General features: G+C 44.1%; 1 protein-coding gene across 5 annotated transcripts in view; it reads right to left on the bottom strand.

Annotated features, from left to right (window-relative positions):
* Positions 1 to 23587, bottom strand: part of susd2 (sushi domain containing 2) — a 230121-nt gene that overhangs the window by 109022 nt on the left and 97512 nt on the right. For 3 of the 5 annotated variants that reach the window (XM_072587276.1, XM_072587274.1, XM_072587275.1), the window contains exon 2: positions 20756 to 20930. In XM_072587276.1, coding sequence (XP_072443377.1) covers positions 20756 to 20837 — 82 coding nt within the window. In that variant the 5' untranslated portion in view covers positions 20838 to 20930. Of the gene's footprint in view, positions 1 to 20755; positions 21017 to 23587 lie in introns of all 5 variants that reach the window. The other 2 variants (XM_072587277.1, XM_072587278.1) reach the window with 1 other exon arrangement.

Below are 23587 nucleotides of genomic sequence, written 5' to 3'. Positions count from 1 at the left end.
GTAATTTGAACTAATATTTGTGATAGTAAAATTTGTAGATGTCCTGTTGAGCACATCTAGAAATTTTGTAACAAGTTCCCGGATTTGGCAAGGAATGTTGCTGTATCCTCACAGAGAACATAGAGGATTTAGTGGCCTGTTCAAAGTCTGCAACAGATGACAGGCCGAGCAACAACAGTAGCAGCAACAGAGTGAAGGTGAATGAACCTGGGGTGGGGGGGGGTGCAGGATAAATACCTGACGTGGGGGGGGGTAAGTCAGAGTGTAAATGGGAGTGAACAGTAGGATAAATGCCTGAGGAAAGGATCGGTCAGAGTGAACCGGGGTGGGGGGGGGGGGGGGGGGGGGGGTGAACAGTAGGATAAATACCTGAAGAGCGATATCAGTCAGAGTGAACCTGGGGTGTAGGGAGCAGCACGATAAATACCTGAGGAGGGGGTCAGTCACAGTGTACCTGGGGTGGGGGGAGTAGCAGGATAAATACCTGAGGAGTGGGGTCAGTCACAGTGTACCTGGGGTGGGGGGAGTAGCAGGATAAATACCTGAGGAGTGGGGTCAGTCAAAGTGGACCTGGGAGTGAACCTAGGAGTGGAGCTCCAGAGATGGTGTTATGGCTCAAAAGGTGAGCTAAACTTGTCTGCTCAGGAACTAATTTGTAGACTGACCAAGTAATGTCTGGAGAGTGATAAAGTGCTTCATTTTTATACTTGTAGTCTGCTAGGAATAGAGAGTGGGTTTGGTGACTGGTGGGTAATGGTGTGTAATCAGTCCCTGGATTATTGTCTGTAGTTAATGAAATTGATTTGGTTGACAAGATTTGGTTGGCATGGCAACTCAGGCCCATGGGATTCTCCTCCTGCAATACGTGGGAAATACATTTCCAGTCTCCATGGTGACCACGTATATAGTAAGTGTGTTCAGCTGCAGCTCCTGATTAGCCATGTGGAGTATCTGGAACTGCAGATAGACTCACTATGGAGCAGCATGAGGCTGGGAGTGTTCTGGACAGCACAGTTTGCGAGTTAGTCACACCACCTGTAAGGGCTACATAATCCAAGAAGAGTTGAGGGACCACCAGGAAGATGGAGCAGGCAGTGCAGAGGTCCCCGGTGGCCATCCCCCTCTCAAACACATATATCATGTGGATGCTGTTATTAGGGGAAGTGACATCCAGGGGACAGCAGCGCCAGTGGTTCTGGTATACAGAGGGCATATTGAAATGTAGGTGAGTAGCAATGATAAGTGAATCTATAGTCAGGGGCACAGGTCAGAATTTCTGTCCCTCCGAGCAAACCTCCAGAATGGTGTGTTGCTTCCCTGGTGCCAGGGTCAAGAATGGCTCTGAGCAGACGCAGGGTATTCTGGGGGTAGGGTGAGCAGCCAGTGGTTGTGGTGCATTTTGGTACTAATGATAGAGGCAAAAAGAGAGATGAGGTTCTGCAAAGGGAGGTTAGGTAGGAAGTTGAAAAGCAGGACCTCTAGGGTTGTAATCTCAGGATTAATCTCTGTGCCACATGCCAGTGAGGAAGATAATACAGTTAAATAAATCGCCAAAGAGCTGGTGTAGGAGGGAGGACTTCACGCATGTGGATCATTGGGATGTCTTCCAGGCAAAGTGTGACCTATACAACTTCCTGGCAGGGAAGTGAGCTCGTGCCACTTGAGAGGGTTTAAACTAGTGTGGCAGGGGTGGGAGCCAGACCAATAAGTCAGCAAGGCGAAATGACTGAGGAGAAACTAGAGACTAAGACCTGTAAGACTGAGAGGAAGAACAGACACAGGAGAGATAGTGAACACAACAGGAATGGCAGTCTGAGGTGCGTTTTTTTTTAATGAAATGAGTATGACAGGGAAGACAAATGAACTTAGAGCTCGGATCAATATATATAATGACAGGTTATTTTGCTAGAACATGCATTTCATTAACATAAAATCACTGTAACGCGATTGACAAATTGGGGACAGTGTTTCTAAAGCACTAACTTTTAAAATGTGTGTTGGCTGTAACGTTCACCAACACTTTGAGCACTGTTCCCAAATTGCAATTATTGTATTGCACAAGAAAGCAACCATCGCGTTTTAGAACAGCTACCTGTATGATGTTGTAGCTAGTACAGAGACTTGGCTGAGAGGGACAAGACTAACAGCTTGACTTTCCAGAATTTAGATGTTTCAGGCAAGATAGAATGGAATGTAAAAGAGGGTGGGAAGTTGCATTACGGATCAGGGAGAACACCACAGCTATACTCAGTACTGGAGGGCTCATCCAGTGAGGTCAAATGGGTACAGCTCAGCAATAAGAAGGGAGAAATCACTTTAATGGATTTTACTGCAGGCATCCCAGCAGCCAGAGGGTGATAGAGGAACAGATATGTGGACAGATTATGGGAAAATGTGAAAGCAACAGGGCTATTGTGGTGTGCGATTTTAACTTCCCCTACATAGACTGAGACTCCCTAGTGCCCTGGGCTTGGATGGGGGATAGAATTTGTTCGTTGCGTCCAGGACGGTTTTCTGAAACAATATTTAAATAGCCCAACTCGGGAAGGGGCCATACTAAACCTGGTATTGGGGAATGAACCCAGCAACATGACAGGAGTTTCAGTTGGGGAGCATTTTGGGAACAGGGACCATAATTCTGTAAGTTATTTATGGATAAGGATAACAGTAGTCCTCATAAGAAAGTACTAATGTGGGGAATCTACAACAATATTAGGCAGGAACTGGGGAATGTAAAGTGCATGGGATTGGGGGAAGTGTATTGAGATGGATGGAAAACTGGTCGGCAGAGAGGAAACAAAGAGCAGGAACTGATGGGTCCTTTATAACTGACAGGCAGTAACTCGTGGGGTGCCACAGGGATCAGTGCTGGGACCCCCAGCTATTCATAATGTATATTAATGAATTGGCTGAGGGAACAAAATGTAACATCTCAAAGTTTGCAGATGACACCAAGTTGGGGGTGGGGTGGGAGTGGGGGGTGAGGGGGGTGGGGGGTGGGTGGAGGGTGAACTGGGATGAGGATGCAGAGATCCTTCAGCATGATCTGGACAGGTTGGGTGAGAGGGCAAATCGATGGCAGATGCAGCATAATTTGGATAAATGTGAAGTTATTTACTTTGGAAGCAAAATCTAGAAGGCAGATTCCTACCTGAATGGCTGTAAATTGAGAGAGGGGAGTGTGCAGTGGGAGCTGGGTGCCCTTGTGCACCAGTCACTGAAGGTAAGCATGCAGATGCAGCAGGCGATAACGAAGGCAAATGGGGTGTTGGCTTTCATTGTGAAAGGGTTTGAGTCCAGGAGCAGGGATGTGTTGTTGCAGTTATACAGGGCCTTGGTGAGGCCACACCTAGAATACTGTGTGCAGTTTTGGTCTCCTTTTCTGAGGAAGGATGCTCTTGCTCTCTCGATAGTGCGGCGAAGGTTTCCCAGGCTGATTCCAGAGATGGCGGAACTGACGTATGAGGAGAGATTGAATAAGTTAGGATTGTTTCGTTGGAGCTCAGAGAGTGAGGGAGGATCTCGTAGAGATTTACGAAATTCTAATAGGTCAAGACAGGGTAGATGCAGGGAGGAAGTTCCCGATGGTGGGTGTGTCCAGAACCAGGGGCCACACTCTGAGGATTCGGGGTGAACCATTTAGGACAGAGACGAGGAGACATGTCTTCGCCCAAAGAGTGGTGAGCCTGTGAAATTCATTACCACAGGAAATAGGGAATGCCAAAACATTGAATGTAGACAGTAGACAATAGGCAATAGGTGCAGGAGTAGGCCATTCTCCCCTTCGAGCCTGCACCACCATTCAATATGGTCATGGCTGATCATCCTTAATCAGTATCCTGTTCCTGCCTTATCTCCATAACCCTTGATTCCACAATCCTTGAGAGCTCTATCCAACTCTTTCTTAAATTAATCCAGAGACTGGGCCTCCACTGCCCTCTGGGACAGAGCATTCCACACAGCCACCACTCTCCTGGTGAAGAAGTCTCTCCTAATCTCTGTCCTAAATGGTCTACCCCGTATTTTTAAGCTGTGACCTCTGGTTTGGCACTCACCCATCAGTGGAAACATGCTTCCTGCCTCCAGAGTGTCAAATCCTTTAATAATCTTATATGTCTCAATCATATCCCCTCTCAGTCTTCTAAACTCAAGGGTATACAAGCCCAGTCGCTCCAGTCTTTCAGTGTAAGGTAATCCCACCATTCCAGGAATTGATCTCGTGAACCTACGCTGTACTCCCTCAAAAGCCAGAATGTCTTTCCTCAAATTTGGAGACCAGAACTGCACACAGTACTCCAGGTGTGGTCTCACTAGGGCCCTGTACAGCTGCAGAAGAACCTCTTTGCTTCTATACTCAATCCCTCTTGTTATGAAGGCCAGCATGCTATTAGCCTTCTTCACTATCTGCTGTACCTGCATGCTTGCCTTCATTGACTGGTGTACAAGAACACCCAGATCTCTCTGTACTGCCCCTTTACCTAAATCGATTCCATTGAGGTAGTAATCTGCCTTCCTGTTCTTGTCACCAAAGTGGATAACCATACATTTATCCACATTAAACTGCATCTGCCATGCATCTGACCACTCACCTAACTTGTCCAGGTCACCCTGTAATCTCCTAACATCCTCATCACATTTCACCCTGCCACCCAGCTTAGTATCATCAGCAAATTTGCTAATGTTATTACTAATACCATCTTCTATATCATTAACATATATTGTAAAAAGCTGCGGTCCCAGTAATGATCCCTGCGGTACCCCACTGGTCACTGCCTGCCATTCCGAAATGGAGCCATTTATCACTACTCTTTGTTTCCTATCAGCCAACCAACTTTCAATCCAAGTTAGTACTTTGCCCCCAATACCATGCGCCCTAATTTTACTCACTAACCTCCTATGTGGGACTTTATCAAAAGCTTTCTGAAAGTCCAGGTGCACTACATCTACTGGATCTCCCTCGTCCATCTTCAGAGTTACATCCTCAAAAAATTCCAGAAGATTAGTCAAGCATGATTTCCCCTTCATAAGTCCATGCTGACTCTGACCTATCCTGTTACTACTATCCAGATGTGTTGTAATTTCATCCTTTATAATAGACTCCAGCATCTTTCCCACCACTGAGGTCAGACTAACTGGTCTATAATTTCCTGCTTTCTCTCTCCCACCTTTCTTAAAAAGTGGTACAACATTAGCCACCCTCCAATCCACAGGACCTGACCCTGAATCTATCAAACTCTGGAAAATAATCACCAACGCATCCACGATTTCTCGAGCCACCTCCTTCAGTACCCTGGGATGTAGACCATCGGGCCCCGGGGACTCTGCTTCAGACCTAACAGTCTCTCCAACACCAATTCCTGGCAAATATAAATTCCCTTAAGTTTAGGTCCTTCAGCTACTGTTACTTCAGGGAGATTGCTTGTGTCTTCCCCAGTGAACACAGATCTGAAGTACCAATTCAATTCTTCTGTCATTTCTTTGTTCCCCGTAATATATTCCCCTGTTTCTGACTTCAAGGGCCCAATTTTAGTCTTAACCATTTTTTTGCCTTTCACATACCTAAAAAAAACTTTTACTATCCTCCTTTATATTATTGCCTCATTTTTTCTCTGCGTATTTCCTTCTTAGTAATCCTCTGTTGCTTTTTAAAAGCTTCCCAGTCCTCCGTTTTCCCACTTAACTTTGCTATGTTATACCTTTTCTCTTTTAACTTTATATGTTTCTTAACTTCCCTCATCAGCCATGGCCACCCATGCCTCCTCCTAGGATCTTTCTTCCTTTTTGGAATGAACTGATCCTGCAACTTCTGCATTATACACAGAAATATCCGCCATTGTTCCTCCACTGTCATCCCTGCTAAGGTATTGCACCATTGAACTTTGGCCAGCTCCTCCCTCATAGCTCCATAGTTCCCTTTATTCAACAGAAATATTGTCACTTCCGATTGTATCCTCTCCCTCTCAAATTGCAGATTGAAGCTTATCGTATTATGGTCACTACTTCCCAATGGCTCCTTCACTTCGAGGCCCCTGATCAATTCTGGTTCGTTGCACAATACCAGATCCAGAATTGCCTTCTCCCTGGCCGGCTCCAGCACCAGCTGTTCTAAGAATCTATCTCTGAGGCACTCCACAAAGTCTCTTTCTTGAAGTCCAATATCATCCTGATTTTCCCCATCTACCTGCATGTTGAAATCCCCCATAACAACTGTAGTAACATCTTTGCGACAGGCCAATTTCAGCTCCTGATTCAACTTACATCCGACATCCAGGCTACTGTTTGGGGACCTGTAGATAACTCCCAAGAGGGTCTTTTTACCCTTAGTATTTATCAACTCTATCCACAGTGACTCTACACCCCCTGATTCTAGGTCCCCCCGCGCAAGGGACTGAATATCATCCCTTACCAAGATGGCCACCCCACCCCCTCTGCCTGTCAGTCTGTCCTTACGATAGCACGTGTAGCCTTGAATATTCATTTCACAGGCCCTGCCCACTTGAAGCCACGTCTCTGTTATCCCCACAATATCGTATCTGCCAATTTCCAAAAGAGCCTCAAGCTCATCCATCTTATTTCTAATGCTTCATGTATTCATTGAATGTATTCAAGAGGTGGCTCAATATAGCACCTGGAGTGAATGGAATCAAAGGTTATGGGAAGAAAGCAAGATTAGGCTATTGAGCTGGACAATCAGCCATGATCATGATGAATGGCACAGCAGACTTGAAGGGCCGAATGGCCTTTTCCTGCTTCTATCTTTTATGTTTCTATGTATGTTTTTATGTATATTGGGAACAGTTGTTTGAGGGCAAATACTATCATATGGGAATCTTTTAAAGACCAGTTTATCACAGAGCAGGACCAGTACCTTCCTGTGAAAATGAAGGATAAGGATGGCAAGACTCGAGAACCTTGGGTGACAAGAGAAATCGAGAGCGTGGTCAAAAAGCAAAGGGAGGCAAACATAAGGTTTAGGAAACTGAAGACAGACAGACAGACAGAGCCCTCGAAGAACACATAGATAGCAGGAAAGAACTCAGAACAAAGGAGGGCTAAAAGGGGCCATGAAATGTGCTTGGCAAACAGGATTAAGGAAAATCCTGAGACATTTTATACATGTATAAGGAACAAAAGGGTAGCTAGAGAAAGGGTAGACCAACTCAAGGACAAAAGAGGGAATTCATGTGGGGAGCCAGAGAGAGTGGGTGAGGTCCTTAACAAATAATTTACGTGCTTGTTCACAAAGGGGCAGGACATGGTGGATGATGAATCTCAGGATGCTGGATGCCAAATACATCTCTGTCATCCAAGATGCATTGAATGATTCCCTACTTAGTGCTTTAGATCTTTGTCCTGCCAGTTCTTTTGTGCTCTTGCTGGTTATGTGCTGTCCTGCGCTGTGGGGAAATCTTGTAGCTCAGCCTGTAGCATCTCTGTCTTTGAAATTCTGGCTTCAAATCCCATTCCAGGCATTGTTGGCTATAGCAGAAGCACTCGTTCAACAATTCCCCAATATTCCCCAGGGATAGAGTATTTGTGAAGATAGACAACAGAGAGAGAGAGAGAGCAGAATCTGTTAGGGTAATGTGCTTTCATGGATGAATGGCTTCAAAAATCTTCCAGGAACTCTCTTTGTGTCTGGAATTATGCAATGAGGGTGAGGTAGACTACCTGGTCATTAATCCTGAGTCCCAGTAGTGGGAGGATGATGAATGAGCACAAAATATGAATATTGTGGTGGTTCACAGATGTCCATTGAAAATGTATTTGCTGACCTTGTCCACCCATGTGAGGTCATTGAACCGATTGTGATACTAATACCGAATTCTCAGGGTTAGACTCTAGAGTTGACCTCCTCAACACTAGCTCCAACTCCTTCCCAATGTCCTGGCTTGAGGGTTCTTGGGTCTAGATTAGAGTGGTGCTGGAAAAGCACAGCAGGTCAGGCAGCATCCAAGGAGCAGGAAAATCAACGTTTCGGGCAAAAGCCCTTCATCAGGAATAGAGGCAGGGTGCCTGCAGAGTGGAGAGATCATTGACCCCCCCTCAGTAACATGAGCACGTACGTCCTGTTAACATTCAAGGAATAAGGCCCTAAATACCACATCTGTGAACGATGAAGCTCTCTCTCTCTCACTCTTCCTTAGTATTCAAATGAGGTGCTGCTATGCACAGCTAGTATAGTACAAGCAATTAGCAGCAGCCTCCCTTTTGGAGGGACAGGCTGCCTTTAAGAAAATTAGCTGACTGCTGCGCATGATTTCAGTGCACTCTGTTTGTGCTCAAGCAGCTCAGGCCCCACTCAGTTCAATGTTACAAATCAGTCAATAAGTTAGCCGAATCAGAATGCTGCCTCCTTCAACAGGAAGGGTTGGGAGGAAGATTGCAAATTGCAATTCCAGTCTCAAAAACACCATCCAATTCTAAGCTGGGTGGCACGGTGGCTCAGTGGTTAGCACTGCTGCATCACAGCATGAAGAACTTGGGTTCAATTCCACCCTTTGGTGCCTGTCTGTGTGGATGTTGCATATTCTCCCCGTATCTGTGCAAGTTTCCTGTGGGTGCTCTTGTTTCCTCCCACAGTCCAAAGATGTGTCAGTTAGGTGAATTGGCTATTCTATGTTGCCCCAAGTGTCCAGTGATATGCAGGCTAGATGGATTAGCCATAGGAAATGCAGAGTTACAGAGATAGGGTAGGATGGTTGGGTCTGGATGGGATACTCTTCAGAGGGACGGTGTGGGCTGAATGGCCTGCTTTCACACTGTAGGGATTCTATGAATATTGTAGGGAAATAAAAGAGATTGAGAAAAATAGCTGATAATCCACACCAAAGCTGTTGACCATTCTGGTATTGAGGAAGCTTAGCCTGGAGAAAAGGGCAATAGAGCAATGATGTAAGGAACATTGAGGGAACTGAAGGTGCCTGGAATGAATGGAAACAGTTATACATTCAGCTGGGCATTGTGAGTTACAACCTATGACCACAACACTTAATTTTTAACTGAATTGATAATCACTGCACAATCTCGTCAACACATAGATCTGAAGATCTCATATCCTGACTTAGTCAACCATAAAATAATTCAGGCCTAAGAATAGAGGCAATAATGATTCTCAGCAATTGTTAGGGTCCAATGAAATATCTATACAATATGTCTTCCTGAGTTCATTTGGCACAAATCAAAACTGAAGCAATTAGAACTGATTCTTTTAAGAGGAAGTTAGATAAATACATGAGGAGTGAGAAGATTGGAAGGATATGCTGATAGGGTAAACTAGGTGGGAGGACACTCACATGACTCATAAACACTGACAATGATCCAAATGGTTACCAATTACACCAGGAATCCTTTTGTTTTGAGATAAAGGATACAAATTTTCGTTTACAACTGACAATATGTTGACCACTTGCTCCATTTACTGTTGTGTGTGGTGTCTTCCCTTTACACCAGCCTGAACACTGGAATAAAAGAAACATTAGCTTCACTCTGCACAGGTGTAGCTATTTTCATGGCACAGCAGATGGGTGTTGGGCATCACCTTGATGTTACGGACAGACCAGATACCCTCAAAATATAATAAGAAGGTAGCCAAAACCCTAACTTTTTCCCTATTTTAAAGGTAAGTGTGAGGTGCTGTGCTCCAGATGCAATTCAATTGACCAAACTACTTGACATTAAGCACAACACAACTTACTCAAACATTGTAGTTCAAATATCAAAAGAAAGAGGAACTTGGAATAACTTAACTCTATTGGAAATCTTAACAGAATAGTAAATTATTTTAATACTAACTGTTCCAATATAGTAATATCCCATAAACATACTCTTAGCAAAAGGCAAATTCCAAAAACAGAATTGTCTCACATACAACTCCCACAGCCCAGGAGAAAAAACATCCAGAGAAAACTCAGAGAGAGAGTGTAGCAGCTGGGAGAGATTCACTGCCTTCCAACCCCGCTGAGAGCCCAGCAACAACTGCTGCTGAAAAAAAACCTAAGCATCCTGGTTCTGTGAGAGCTCTTCCCCATCCATTCATGCTGCTTTTATCATCCTAATTTTTAAAAAACAATGCCTCATAAGCTGTTTACTCTAGTGGTTTTGGTAGACTGCTCGGTACCTCTGCTTTAAAACTTCTCTTCAGAAAAAAACCAGGACAAAATAACCTCTTAAAGCTACCGCATTATCACATTGAACCTAGAGGACACTGTTTATATGTCACATGAGCCTTCTCCCAACTACCTCACTTTATCAGCACACCCTTCTAGATATTTTCTAATCAACTTATTCAGACATGTTATGATACACCCCTGAAGGAGATGGGACTTGACCCCAGGTCTTCTAGTTCTGAAGTAACGACTCCACTATTGCACTACCAAGGCCTTTCTAACTTTTGTCCCTCACATATTCATCTTTAAATGAGTCTATGGTACTCGCCTCAGCCACCTTTGTATAAGTGAGTTCCGAGAGTATTCTCATACTCTGAAGAAAGCTAACAGGTTTCAAAGTTTTAGTTTGTGGTGGACTGGATGTGCATGTGAGGGGTTTGTATAAGAGATATAGCTTTCAATTCTGATTACTGCAGGGCAGCCAGGTTAGACAAGCATCTGTTTACCTTTGGACATAAGGTGTATGGTCTGCTTACAGTGGATAGCTAGCACTAAGTCTGAAAGAATATCTAAGATAGGCACAAAATTTTGAACAGGGAGGTGGGAATGTGCACTCTTAAAGAAAATCAAAGAAAAATGTTCTTCACACAAAACATGTCAAGAATGTGGAATTCATTACCTAAGTATCAATTGAGTAGTTTTAAAAGAAATACGTGAAAAAGACAGCAGAAAACTTGGATTCCACAGTCACTACAATGATTAAGATTCATGGACTGAATGGTATGTGCCTGTACTTATTTAAAATCAAACATATTTATAAACACTTATTCTGGCACAACTATAGATTAGATTAGATTACCTACAGTGTAGAAACAGGCCCTTCAGCCTAACAAGTCCATACCGACCCTCCGAAGAGTAACCCACCCAGATCCATTCCCCTCGACTATATTTTCCACTGACTAATGCACCTATCACTATTACCTATCACCATGCACAATTTAGCATGGCCAATTCACCTACCCGCACATCTTTGGACTGTGGGAGGAAACCGGAGCACCCACTGGAAACCCACACAGAGACAGGGAGAATGTGCAAACTCCACACAGACACTCGCCCAAGGCGGGAATCAAACCCAGGCCACTGGCACTGTGAGGCATCAGTGCTAACCACTGAGCCACCATGCCACCCTGGCACCAGCATCCAAGCAACTGGAGCGTGGGGTGTGTGTGGGCACAATTACAATATTTAAAAGATATTCAGATAAGCACATGAATAGGAAAAGTTTAGAGGGGTCTGGGCAAGGAGCAGGCAGGTGGGACTAGTTTAGTTTGGAATTATATTCAGCATGGACTGGTTGGACCGAAGGGTCTGTTTCCGAGATGTATGAATCTATGACTATATGAGGGCAAAAGTGAAAGAAAGTTAAAACAAGACAAATAAAGGCATGAAAGAAAATTGGTTTGGCATTGAGACTTGTTACACACCCCATCAGCACATTTAATTTGTAACTAATCCGATAGTCACCCCTTGTGGGAGAGGGGCCAACCTTGAACAAGTAATCACATAGGTCTCCGATTTGCTATCACAGTGTAACCTATTATAAAATAGGCCATGGCCAAGGATCAGTAGTAAAATGGATTCTGTAACAGTTCTATCCAATGAGGTGCCAGCTTTGAAATACCTTCTTGAGATTAACTGCCATGAATAAATATATTAAGATATCAATATAATCACCTTCTCTAGTTGCTACTTGAAGTTTTTCTTGAGAAAAACCAAATTATTGTTTAAATATTACATTTCGTTAATCATAAGCTCCATTTACATGCAATCCACAGCATTTCCAACCAAGCACTCAGATAAAGAGAACACTGCCTTTGCTCTGTACATAGATTCAGTCAAGTCTTAATGGCACGTTCAGAGCAAAACAGAAAAGGGTGATTTCCAAACAATAATATTAACTTGTAGTAGCACAATATTTTATTTGTGAAGGATATTGTAATATTCATTCTTGGAAACACAGCAATTAGCATTCTACTTGTGCTTGGCTCAATTCAAGGCAATTTTACATATTTTATCAATGTCAGTCCAACTTACATTCATCTGGTCTGAAAAGAAGCTGTAAAATTATAGGAGATAAAAAAGGTTTCAATCTTGCCTACTTCTTTAAACCTGTTCATTATAATACATGAAGTGTTGCATACTTTATTGGCACAGTTAATTTCACCGACAATGCATTTTGAAATTTACTTTTACTCCACTTCAAGTTAAATCAAGACAATAGGGTGCAGGTTCAAGTTAGGGCAAAGACAGATTTAGAACTAATGTCACCAAACTCCACTTCATGTAAAGGGAGACCAACAGTTGGAATGCATTTCTCTACAAAGCAATGGGAGGTTGGAATCAGTGTTAGAATGAAAATGTTGGAAGGGAAGCTCAGAAGATGAGGGTTCTGTGGTGAATAACTCTCCTCCTGATTCTCCAAAGCCTGTCCACCAACTACAAGTGTATGATGGAATACTCCCCTGGATGGGTGTAGCTTCAATAACACTCAAGAAGCTTGACACTATACAGCACAAACGTTTGGTACCTTACTCAGCAAGTTTAACATTCACTCCATTCACATTCACAGAAGTATAGTGGCTATGTAAGATGCACTGCAAAAAGTCACCTCCTTCAGCAATACTTTTCAAATCCACAACCTAGAAGGACAAGGGCGCCAGAGGAATCAGAATATCCCCTATAGGTTCCACTCCAAGCCAATTAACATCCTGACTTAAATTGACAGCACCACTCCATCTCTACAATGAGGTCAAATCTCTGGAACTCCCGCACTTGAAGCACCACAGATGCCCCATGCTATATAGACTGCAGCAGTTCAAGATGACAAGTCACCACCACCTTCTCAAGGCAATTAGGGATGGGCCACAAATGCTGGCATTGCAGGTAATACCCAAATACCATGAAAAGATTAAAAAAAGACTTGTAAGATAGTTTGTTTTCAGAATGGGAAGATCTTCACACTTTTCTAGATTAATGAACTCTCCTACAGTGAGAATTGCCTTCGTCCTCCATTTTTATCTAATAATTACATTTGGCTATGACGCACTAAAAGAAAAAAATAATTACTTTTCCATATAGGGCCTTTCATGATCTCACAAAGCACTATAGAGCCAATCAAGTACTTTTGAAGTTCAGTTCTTGTAAAATAGTCAAAACATTTCCCTCACAGTTCCGACTAGGACCATTTGAATTCTTTTATAATTCCACTGGATTGAAAATGCCTAGCAACGTTTAAACAATTTACAGGAAGATATCAATAGGCACCTTTCCAAATTAATTTTGAGTTAGTGTTAACATGTCACTGGGAGTTACAGCCTGCCTCTATTTGATAATTAAACTGATAACCGCACCATAATCGAATTTCCACTGACAACTGGGGATTTGATATCAAGGTTTAATACGTTAAAAACTAATCCACGGCTCAGAGGCAATATTGATACTTTACGTGTTGAACTAAGTAGCATTTCCATCTTGTTGCTTCAGTGCCACAATTAATTGCCTTGGGAAGAGAGAGGTAAATTCCTCACACAAGGCTGTCAGATTTGAGATCAGTGTGTTTTGTACAAAGCTATCTAGAGATTAGATTACAATTGTTAGAATTTTGTTGACAAATCCAGAATTAGCATGAGATAAAGGTGACCTTGGCCACAAATCCTTTAGATAAAACTAAATTAGATTTACAGAGGGGAAGTACAGTGTTGGAAATGGATAGATAAATAAGTGCTGCAGTTCCATTTCCCAAAGCAGTCATTATTCTGAATCTCAGCACAACAGCAGTGTCAGTTTATGCTGTATTCACATCATTGTGGGCTTTAAAAGGTCTGAGTGATGTTAGTGTAAAGGAAAGCAGAGGGTGAGATTCAAAGCACCGATAGCTACATAGGTCAGAAATGGTGCTGACTTGGAGACATTCCTGGCTTCACAGTAGCATTTCTGCACCTACGTCAGAAAGTTATGAGTTCAAGGACCACAACAGATAATGATGTTAATTGGAACTGAGTGTTGCAGTGCTGAATTCTGGGCCTATGAAGGGAGAGTACCTCTTTCACAATGCACCCCTTGTGCTGGCCTCAAGCTCTCAGTCCATACCATCTGAGCAAAAGATAAGTGCTGCCCACCAACCCACCCCTCCGAACACCACCCCACCACCGCCACCCCACCGACCATCACTGTTTATATCATGACTTCCCATTCCAAAACCCAAATGACAGTGATAACCTACTCACATGAAAAGAGGATTTGGATTGAGAAGCAATGCAGAGCTTTGATCTGCTGGATGTAAAAGCAATGGAAATAGTAGGAGGCATCACATGCCACTGGGTATGAGAGGAAGAAGAAACACTCGACCCTCTTCAGCTGTCACTGTGGCTAGCAATGGGGGAAAAATTGTGCCAGTAATTAATTCCGTGCCCCTGTAAGTGTGACACTAACTGGGGACCCCAGCACTTTCTTAGATCCCACAGTGTAGATGTAACAACAAGCCTTTAGATAGTACTTCTCAATCAGGGCCGGTTCAAGATTAGCTAGAATCGGTTTTTTATTTGAGCTGGTCCCCATCACACTCTGCTGAAAGTGAACAATAAACTGGAAATGAATCATCAGCAAGCAGTCAGATTTCCCAGGTACTGAATTGGCACCTATACTTTTCAACAGGCATTATCAGTACCAGTTCAGAAATGTATGATTGGTGTGTGAGGCAAAACTTCAGCATTTATATGAATGAATATGCTTGCCAAACACATAGTTCTTCTATAATGCGATGATTGCCTTCTTGTGCAACCCCTCATTATACAAAATGCGCGCTTTAGAAACAGCATTTAAAGTTGGCGATGTAATCATGTTACAGCCAACACACGTTTTAAAAGTTCGCGTTTTAGAAACAGTGTCCCCAGTTCGTCAGTCGTGTTACAGTGAATTTGTGTTAACAAAACACGTGTTACAGCAGAATGACCTGCATTCTGTATTCCAGAACCATCTCAATTGTGGATCTTGCTTTATTTTTTATTCCATTAATGTCTATGAAATAATGGCAAGTGTCTTTTTTCCCAAGGTGGGGGATTTCAAGACTAGGGGGCACGTTTTCAGGTCCTGATGAAGGGTCCTGCCTGAAACATTGACTTTCCTGCTCTTCTGATGCTGCTCGACCTCCTGGGTTTTTGTCCAGCTCCACATTTTATTGACACACCTCATCCCCGCGGAGAAAGATGTAAAAAAACGATATGAGGGGCAGTTTTTTAAACTTAAGGTCACTCATTTGTGGAATGAACTTCCAGAGGAAGTAGTGGATGCGGGTACAATTACAACGTTCACAAGACATTTGGATAAGTGAATAGGAAAGGTTGGGAGGGATATGGGCTAAGTGCAGGCAGTTGGGATTAGTTTGGCTTGGGAACAAGACTAGCATGGACTGGTTGGACCGAGGGATCTGTTTCCATGTTGTATGATTCCATGACTTGCACCAAAATCTCTCTGGGCTGTAGAGCCTGACTCACTCAAATGCCCCCAACTCCCGGTTTCCACTGCCCCCCCAACACCTATGCATCACAACCTCCCAATTCTCCACTACATACCCTTGATTACAGCAATCTTCCAGCAAGCTCCCCCTCTAAATTACCCTCCCCCCAGCCAGCAACTCCCAAAGATATCAGCTCCCTCTCCTCCCCCAGCCTAGACTGAGGTAAAGGAGGAAGGCCAGGTCCAAAGGACATGTCGCTGGCTGAGGAGAAGCAACAGCAATAGCTGCTCGGTTCGGTAGGGTCTAGGCTGCCAGGGTAGATCCAATGGAATGAGTGGGGTCACAGTGCAAGCTCTGAAGGGTTTTAAAGGATGTTACAGCACTGCCCAGGATGTGGGGGTCTGTTCCAGCACTCCCCTATCAACGCTGAAGGTGGGATTGCACTTGTTTTCAAAGTGATTGAATCTGTCCAACGGGCAGATAACATCTCTCCGAGAGCGTATCAATCTCGTAAAGCATTTTCAAGAAACTTTTGAGGCAATCAGATGTGATATGTATTTCAGATATTTCAAATGCGACAGCAGTTCAACAATAGTTATGGGACAAAACGAGAAATTGCTGGGGTCTGCAGCATCTGCGGAGAGAAAATAGAGTTAACATTTCCAGTCCAGTGACCCTTCTTCAGAATGGTTATGGAACCGTTTAAGAAAGCAAGTCTATGGAGCAACTGCATGATTGAGAAGATACTGATTCACTCAACATTTGCTGGGCTTTTACTCAAAATCATATTCTGAGTATTTGCTCCAAAATTAATCGTCATCAGTGGAGATAATATATATTTTATTTGATATGTTTGTTTCTTTTCTTCACCAGAAAAACCTTAGAATAGAATAGAATAGAAATTCATCGTTCTGTGTACTTTCACAAGAAATCTACAGTGAAAAGTCTTATGTTGCCACAGCATAGCACCTACATCAATCAGAGAAGTCATATATAAATATAAAATAAAGGTTACAAGGTTCATTACGGTTCAGTAGACAGCTCCTGGACTCAGGGAAAGCTGATAGAGGAACGATGGAGTACCCTGAAGTCTTCGTCAGGATGACACGGCCATGCTGGGCTACTGGATACTAGGCCTGAAACCACCACCTAAGGAGACCACCGTGCCAGGATGCTGGGACACCTGGATGCTGGAGATGGAGAAGACCTCCACACCAGGTCAAGACTAACACATTGGGAGACCGACACATTGGGAGACCAACACACTGGGAGACTGACACACCGGGAGACAACCAAATTGGGAGACTGACACAATTGGCAACCGACATACCAGGAGACCACCACACTGGGAGACAGACACACTGGGAGATTGACACATTGGGAAACAGATACACTGAGAGACTGAAACAGTGGGAGACTGACACAGTGGGAGACAGACACACTGTGAGATTGACACACTGGGAGACAGATACACTGAGAGACTGAAACAGTGGGAGACTGACACAGTGGGAGACAGACACACTGGGAGATTGACACACTGGGAGACAGATACATTGAGAGACTGACACAGTGGGAGACTGACAGACTGGGAGACCAACACACTAGGAGACTGACCTTGGGAGTCCAACACACTGGGACACCAACACACTAGGAGACCGACGCACTGGGAGACTGACAGACTGGGAGACTGACACACTGGGAGATTGACACACTGGGAGACTGACATACTGGGAGATTGACACAGTGGGAGACTGACACACTGAAAGACCAACACACTAGGAGACCGACACACTGGGAGACTGACACACTGAGAGAGTGACACAGTGGGAGACCAACACACCAAGAAACTGGCACACTGGGAGACCAACACAATAGTAGACCGACACACTGGGAGACTGACACACTGTGTGACTGACACACTGAGAGACCAACACACTGGAAGACCAACACTCTGGGAGACTGACACTCTGGGAGACTGAAACACTGGGAGACTGACACACTGGGAGACCGACACTCTGGGAGACCGACACACTGGGAGACCGACACACTGGGAGACCAACACACTGGGAGACCAACACTCTGGGAGACCAACATTCTGGGAGACTGGCACACTGGGAGACTGGCACACTGGGAGACTGATATGCTTGGAAACCAACACAATAGGGACTGACACTGGGACTCCGACACACTGGGAGACCAACACTCTGGGAGACCGACACACTGGGAGACTGACAGACTGGGAGACTGGCACACTGGGAGACTGATACGCTAGGAAACCAACACAATAGGAGACTTACCCTGGGAGTCCGACACACTGGGAGACCGACATACTAGGAGACCGACACACTAGGAGACTGACACACTGCGTGACTGACACGCTGAGAGACCAACATACTAGGAGACTTACCCTGGGAGTCTAACATACTGGGAGACCAACACACTGGGAGACTGACACACTGGGAGACTGACACACTGAGAGATTGACACACTGACAGACTGACACGCTGAGAGTCTGACACGCAAGGAGACCGACACAGTGGGAGACTGACACACTGGGAGACTGACCCTGGGAGTCCAACACACTGGGAGTCCAACACACTAGGTGACCAACACACTCGGAGACCAACACACTGGGATACCGACACACTGGGAGACCGACACACTGGGAGATCACCTTTCTCCTTCTTCAGGTGCTCGGGCCTTGCTGTGGGCCTGGAGCCTCTGCCTAACCTGTGAGTCTGATCTGGGGGGAGTCAGCCCGGGACCTGTTCCTTGCTCGTTAGGAGACCATGGGCTGGGGCAGGCTGGTACTGGCACTGCTGTCGCTGCCAGAGGCCCAAAAGAAAAGTAAACTAATATCAAAAGGAGATAAAAGAAAAGAGCAAAGCCAACCAGAAGAAAAAAATGTGCAATGTCTTTGCTTTATTCTGAGTACTTATCTGCACTTGTGGAGATCTGACATCAAATTCAACTGAAGGACACAGCAATCCAGAGCCCCCTCACTCACATCAGAAATGCATTGCATACATTCAGGTTGATTATTGACTTCTGTCAATCCTCACTGATGCGACACATCAGTGGACCAGAAATAAATGCCGCTAGATAAACTGGAAAAATAACCACTTCACCGAGTGTTTCTTATAGTATCAGCAGCACTGGAGGAAGTGGCTACTGGGCACTTTGTTAATATCAATGGCAATTCAAGATGGTGAATGTGGCAAGTTTAGGAGGTGTTCAGGCTCCCGGCCCATCTGATCCATCTCACTTGATCAACCACATCATTTTTCTTATTTTCTTTATCTTCTTTTAACTTTAACAATCAAATTCATTGCAATGGAGAGAAATTGGGGGCAGCTGTTGTGTGGTGAATCCGGTCCATCCTCTGTGGCCATGGCGATCACAACTTGAGCAACTGTCCCAGTATCGGTGATTTGGGGTCCACTCTTTTCATCTGATATTTCGGTGGCAGCGGATTGAATGATCCCTCGGGTCCTCAGGAGTTAATTTGCATGGTCAGTTGGTTCTGGAGGTTGAGATGGGTCCTGGTCCTCAAGAATTGGGACAGTCTCCTGGCTATGGTGGTGGCTGCAGACTCGGTGGCGATGAGGCAGCTTTGGCAGAGAGAATGTTCCGGGTCTGGTCGGTGGCAGTAGAGGCAGGGAATGGTTTGGTGACTGCAGAGCGTGACAGTGTCCCGTAGCCACTTGGGAAACCAGGAAGCCATGTATGGAACAAAAGATGTGATTTGGCCCAACTTTATGTGATTTATTTCTTTTTATAATGTGCACGCAGAGGATGGTGCATGTGTGGAATGAGCTGCCAGAGGAAGTGGAGGAGTCTGGTACAGTTACAACATTTAAAAGGCATCTGGATGGATATATGAATAGGAAGAGTCTGCAGGGATATGGGCCAAGTGCTTGGCAAGTGGAACTAGATTAGGTTGGGATATCTGGTCAGCATGGACGAGTTGGACCATGGGTCTGTTTCCGTGCTGTACATCTCTATGACCCTATGACTCTGTTTAATTAAAATGGTGCCGGCTTATGGTGTCCTTTCCACATTTTACTGTATTTTCATAAATATATTTGACAATAAATTACTATTATTAAATTGCCAGCTAAGTTTGCCAGTGCTCCTGGTTGGCTCCCAGTTCAGGAACTGATATTCAGTTACCAGTTCAGAAGTGATTGTCAATTGCCAGTTCAGAACTGGAATTACTGGTGAAAGTATTACGGGAACTTGCTTTTGAAGGATTTGTCCTTTGCAACTTTCCCACATGGTTTAATCCAGCTCAGAACATAGTCCTGAGCTTGGCCCACACTGAATTTATCTGGAAGGGAGTTGGGAAGATGATGGCTTTCCACCCCCAGCCTTCCAGCCCCATTATACGACCTCCGCCCCCCCCCCCCACTCCCCAGCCTATACCCACGGGGATCATTAAATTCTCCCTATAGCATGGTCGACAGGGTGAGACGTGGGATTGTGGCTGCTGCTATTAAACTCAGTACAAATGAAGACATTCCGGGCAAAGAGCACAGAAAAGTAATTATTATTTTAAAATTCAGTAAGGGAGAATAACGGTAAAGGGTAAAATAGTGAAGGAGTCCCTTGTAAAGTTTCTGTAACAAAAGATATGGTTGTTCTGTGAATAGAGAAAGCGCAGTCACAGCACAGCATGCCAAAGATTAGCTATGGGGAAAAACTCCTGACCAAGGGATATATGAAAGTGGCCTGCAGCTACTTTTGTGAGATTTGATATCTCATTATTCTGGATTCAAGTCCAATATATAACAATCTTATTCTAAAAACATTCAGGTCGGCTGGTAATTGTACAGAAGTTTTAAGTTGCAATTAGCTAGTCACAGGACCCTGTACAGAAAAACAGTTCAGAATGCATTGGGCTCTCCAGAAATGAACTTTGTGCACAGTAAATGATTTAACGTGTTTAATTGTGCTTTTATTAATTGCATGCTTTAAAATATTTCTGACTAAATTCCATTCATAAATTATGCCAGATTACCATTATGTCAAAAGTAACCAATCAAAATATACATAAATGTCAGAAATAAAGTCTTGCAAGAAAGGACAGCGGGAAAAGAATTGCACTATTCCCAACGATTATTTGAATTACCTGCTTGAAGTGTAGAGTAGGAAATAAGCCCGATCACTAGGGAGCAAAAAAGTTGAAAGTTCTGCTCTTTGCCTTTGATCATGGTGAGGTGTTGATTCAGCAGCCACTCGTTGAACTGTGGTTTCACAACAACAGCACCCAGAGTCTGTTAATATCTTCGGGAAGGTTTGTGAAGCTCACGAGAAAGAGAGAGAGAGAGAAAAAAAATCATACTCTTATTTGCCCAAGAGAGGAAATTGATCCATCTGCTGCTGGGAATGCCTGGGGTTTAAAAATAAACAAGTAAGTGAACAATGAAACTGAAGAATCATTTATTGAACCTAATTTTGTTTCAAAGGTCAGTGACTGCTGATGCTGTACAAATGTATCACTGCCCCTGAATGAACTGACCTTATTGCAGCACACTGTGGCTGCTTGTTCCCAGCTGTGGACAGCAATACTTCAATGAATATTCAAAAGGTAACTACAGAGCCTGACTTTAATACAGATGTCAACATTAATTCATGTGCTGACCAGCAGTGAGTCTTCTAACTGTTTAAATCTCCTTATACTTAAATTCAAATTTTACACCATGGCGAAGGCCCCAAGCTGTAGACAATATAACCACCGCTGAAAGAGCAAAAAAGACTTGCATATATGTAGAACCATTCATGATCCCACTTTACTGCCAATAAAGTACATGTAGTCACAATGACAATGTAAGATACACCCACAAACCATAACAATCATGGTCTCATAGTGCAACTAAAGAAGAATTACAGAGGTAAGAAAAACTTTTGTTCAAGAAACATCTTAGTACAGCTTCATCTTGCCATGTAGCTATGACCTCCTGTGATGATCAATGCTATTTAATTAGTATATACAGTAATCAGATATAGTCCCTTTATAAAGTATTATTACGCTGGAGAGGGTTCGGGAAAGATTTACCAGGACGTTTCCGGAAATGGCAGGCGTCTTTTCTCTCGGGTGGAGGATTTCAAGACTAGGGGCATATTTTTAAGGTGAGAGAAGAGAGATTTTAAAAAGGCATGAGGCATAACATTTTTACACAGAATTCATGTGTGAAATGAACTTCCAGAGTAAATGGTGGATGGGGTTGCAATTGCAACGTTTAAAAAAACATTTAGGTAAGTGCGTGAATAAGAAATGTTTGGGCCGGGGCAGGCAGATGGAACTACTTTAGTTTGGGATTGGACTGGTTAAACTGAAGAGTCTGTTTCTATGCTGCATGACTTTATAAACAGAGACTTACCAGACCATGGATTAGAGACAGACACCACTGGTGGTAGTTTAGACTGATGCTCACCATGCCTCAGGTGAAGGGAGAGATTAAGAAGAAAAGACCTTCCTGGTGACCTCAGCTAGTGCAGTAATCAAACCCACACTGTTTGGCATCACTCTGCTTTGTAAACCAGCCATCCAGCTAACAGACAGAAAGTGAGGACTGCAGATGCTGGAGATCAGAGTCAAGAGTGTGGTACTAGAAAAGCACAGCAGGTCAGGCAGCATCCGAGAAGCAGGAGAATCGGCATTTCAGGCATAAGTTCTTCATCCTGCCTCATTCCTTTTCCACCATCACACTCTCCATCCACCTAACTGAGTCAACCAATCTCATTTTTCTTTATTCATTCATAGGATGAGGGCGGCACTAGCTAGGCCAGCATTTACTGTCCATCCCTAATTGCTCAGCAGACAGTTCAGAATCAACCACATTGTTGTAGGTCTAGAGTCACATGTCACCCACACCAAGTAAGGACACAGATTATCTCTCCTGAAGGGTATCAGTGAACCAGATGGGTTTTGCAACAATTGATAGTGGATACGTGGTAATTTTCAGACTCCTGATTCTAACTTCATTTACAAATTTGCTGATGACACCACCACAGTTGGTCAGATCTCAAACAGCCACAAGTCAGAGTACAGAAAAGCGATAGGGAGCTTAGTGGCACAGTGTAAAGGCAAGAATCTCTCCCTCAATGTCAGCAGAATGAAGGAGTTGGTTATTAACATCAGGAAGCAGAATGGGGGACACGCCTCAGTTCCCTCTCAGTCAGAGAACACTTCAGCGGTCCAGGACATTCGACCTCGGACCTTCGGGTGACCATCCTCAAAGGCAGACTTTGGAACAGGCAACAACAAAACGTGGCCGAGCAGGGAGCAGAGGCTGATAGCTAAGTTCGGTACCCATACACACACACACACCCACCCCAAAAAAGAACAAAGATAATTTACAGCCCAGGAACAGGCCCTTCAGCCCTCCAAGCCTGAGCCGATTCAAATCTACTGCCTAAACCTGTCACCTAAGCATCTGTATCATTCTGCTCCTCACCTACTTATGCAGCTGTCCAGATGCATCTTAAATGAATCTACCGTGTCTGCCTCTACCACTACTGCTGGCAACGCATTCCAGACACCCACCACCCTCTGTGTAAAGTACTCGCCGCATGTATCCCACTTAAACATTTCACCTCTCACCTTGAAAGCGTGACCTCTCATTATTGAAACCTCCACCATGGGAAAAAGCTTGTCTCTATCCACCCTGTCTATACCCTTCATTATTTTGCTAACCTCAATCCGATCCCCCCTCAATCTCCTTTTTTCTAATGAAAACAATCATAACCTACTCAACCTCTCTTCATAGCTAGCACCTTCCATACCAGACAACATCCTCGTAAACTTTCTCTGCATTCTCTCTAAAGCGTCCACATCCTTTTGGTAATGTGGTGACCAGAACTGTACACAGTATTCTGAATGCGGCCGAACCAATGTCTTGTACGATTTTAACATGACTTGCCAGCTCTTATACTCAATACCCCGTCCAATGGAGGCAAG

Source organism: Chiloscyllium punctatum, chromosome 17, assembly GCF_047496795.1.
Source record: "Chiloscyllium punctatum isolate Juve2018m chromosome 17, sChiPun1.3, whole genome shotgun sequence".
Classification (NCBI taxonomy): domain Eukaryota; kingdom Metazoa; phylum Chordata; class Chondrichthyes; order Orectolobiformes; family Hemiscylliidae; genus Chiloscyllium; species Chiloscyllium punctatum.
This window is presented reverse-complemented; position numbering and strand designations above follow the sequence as displayed.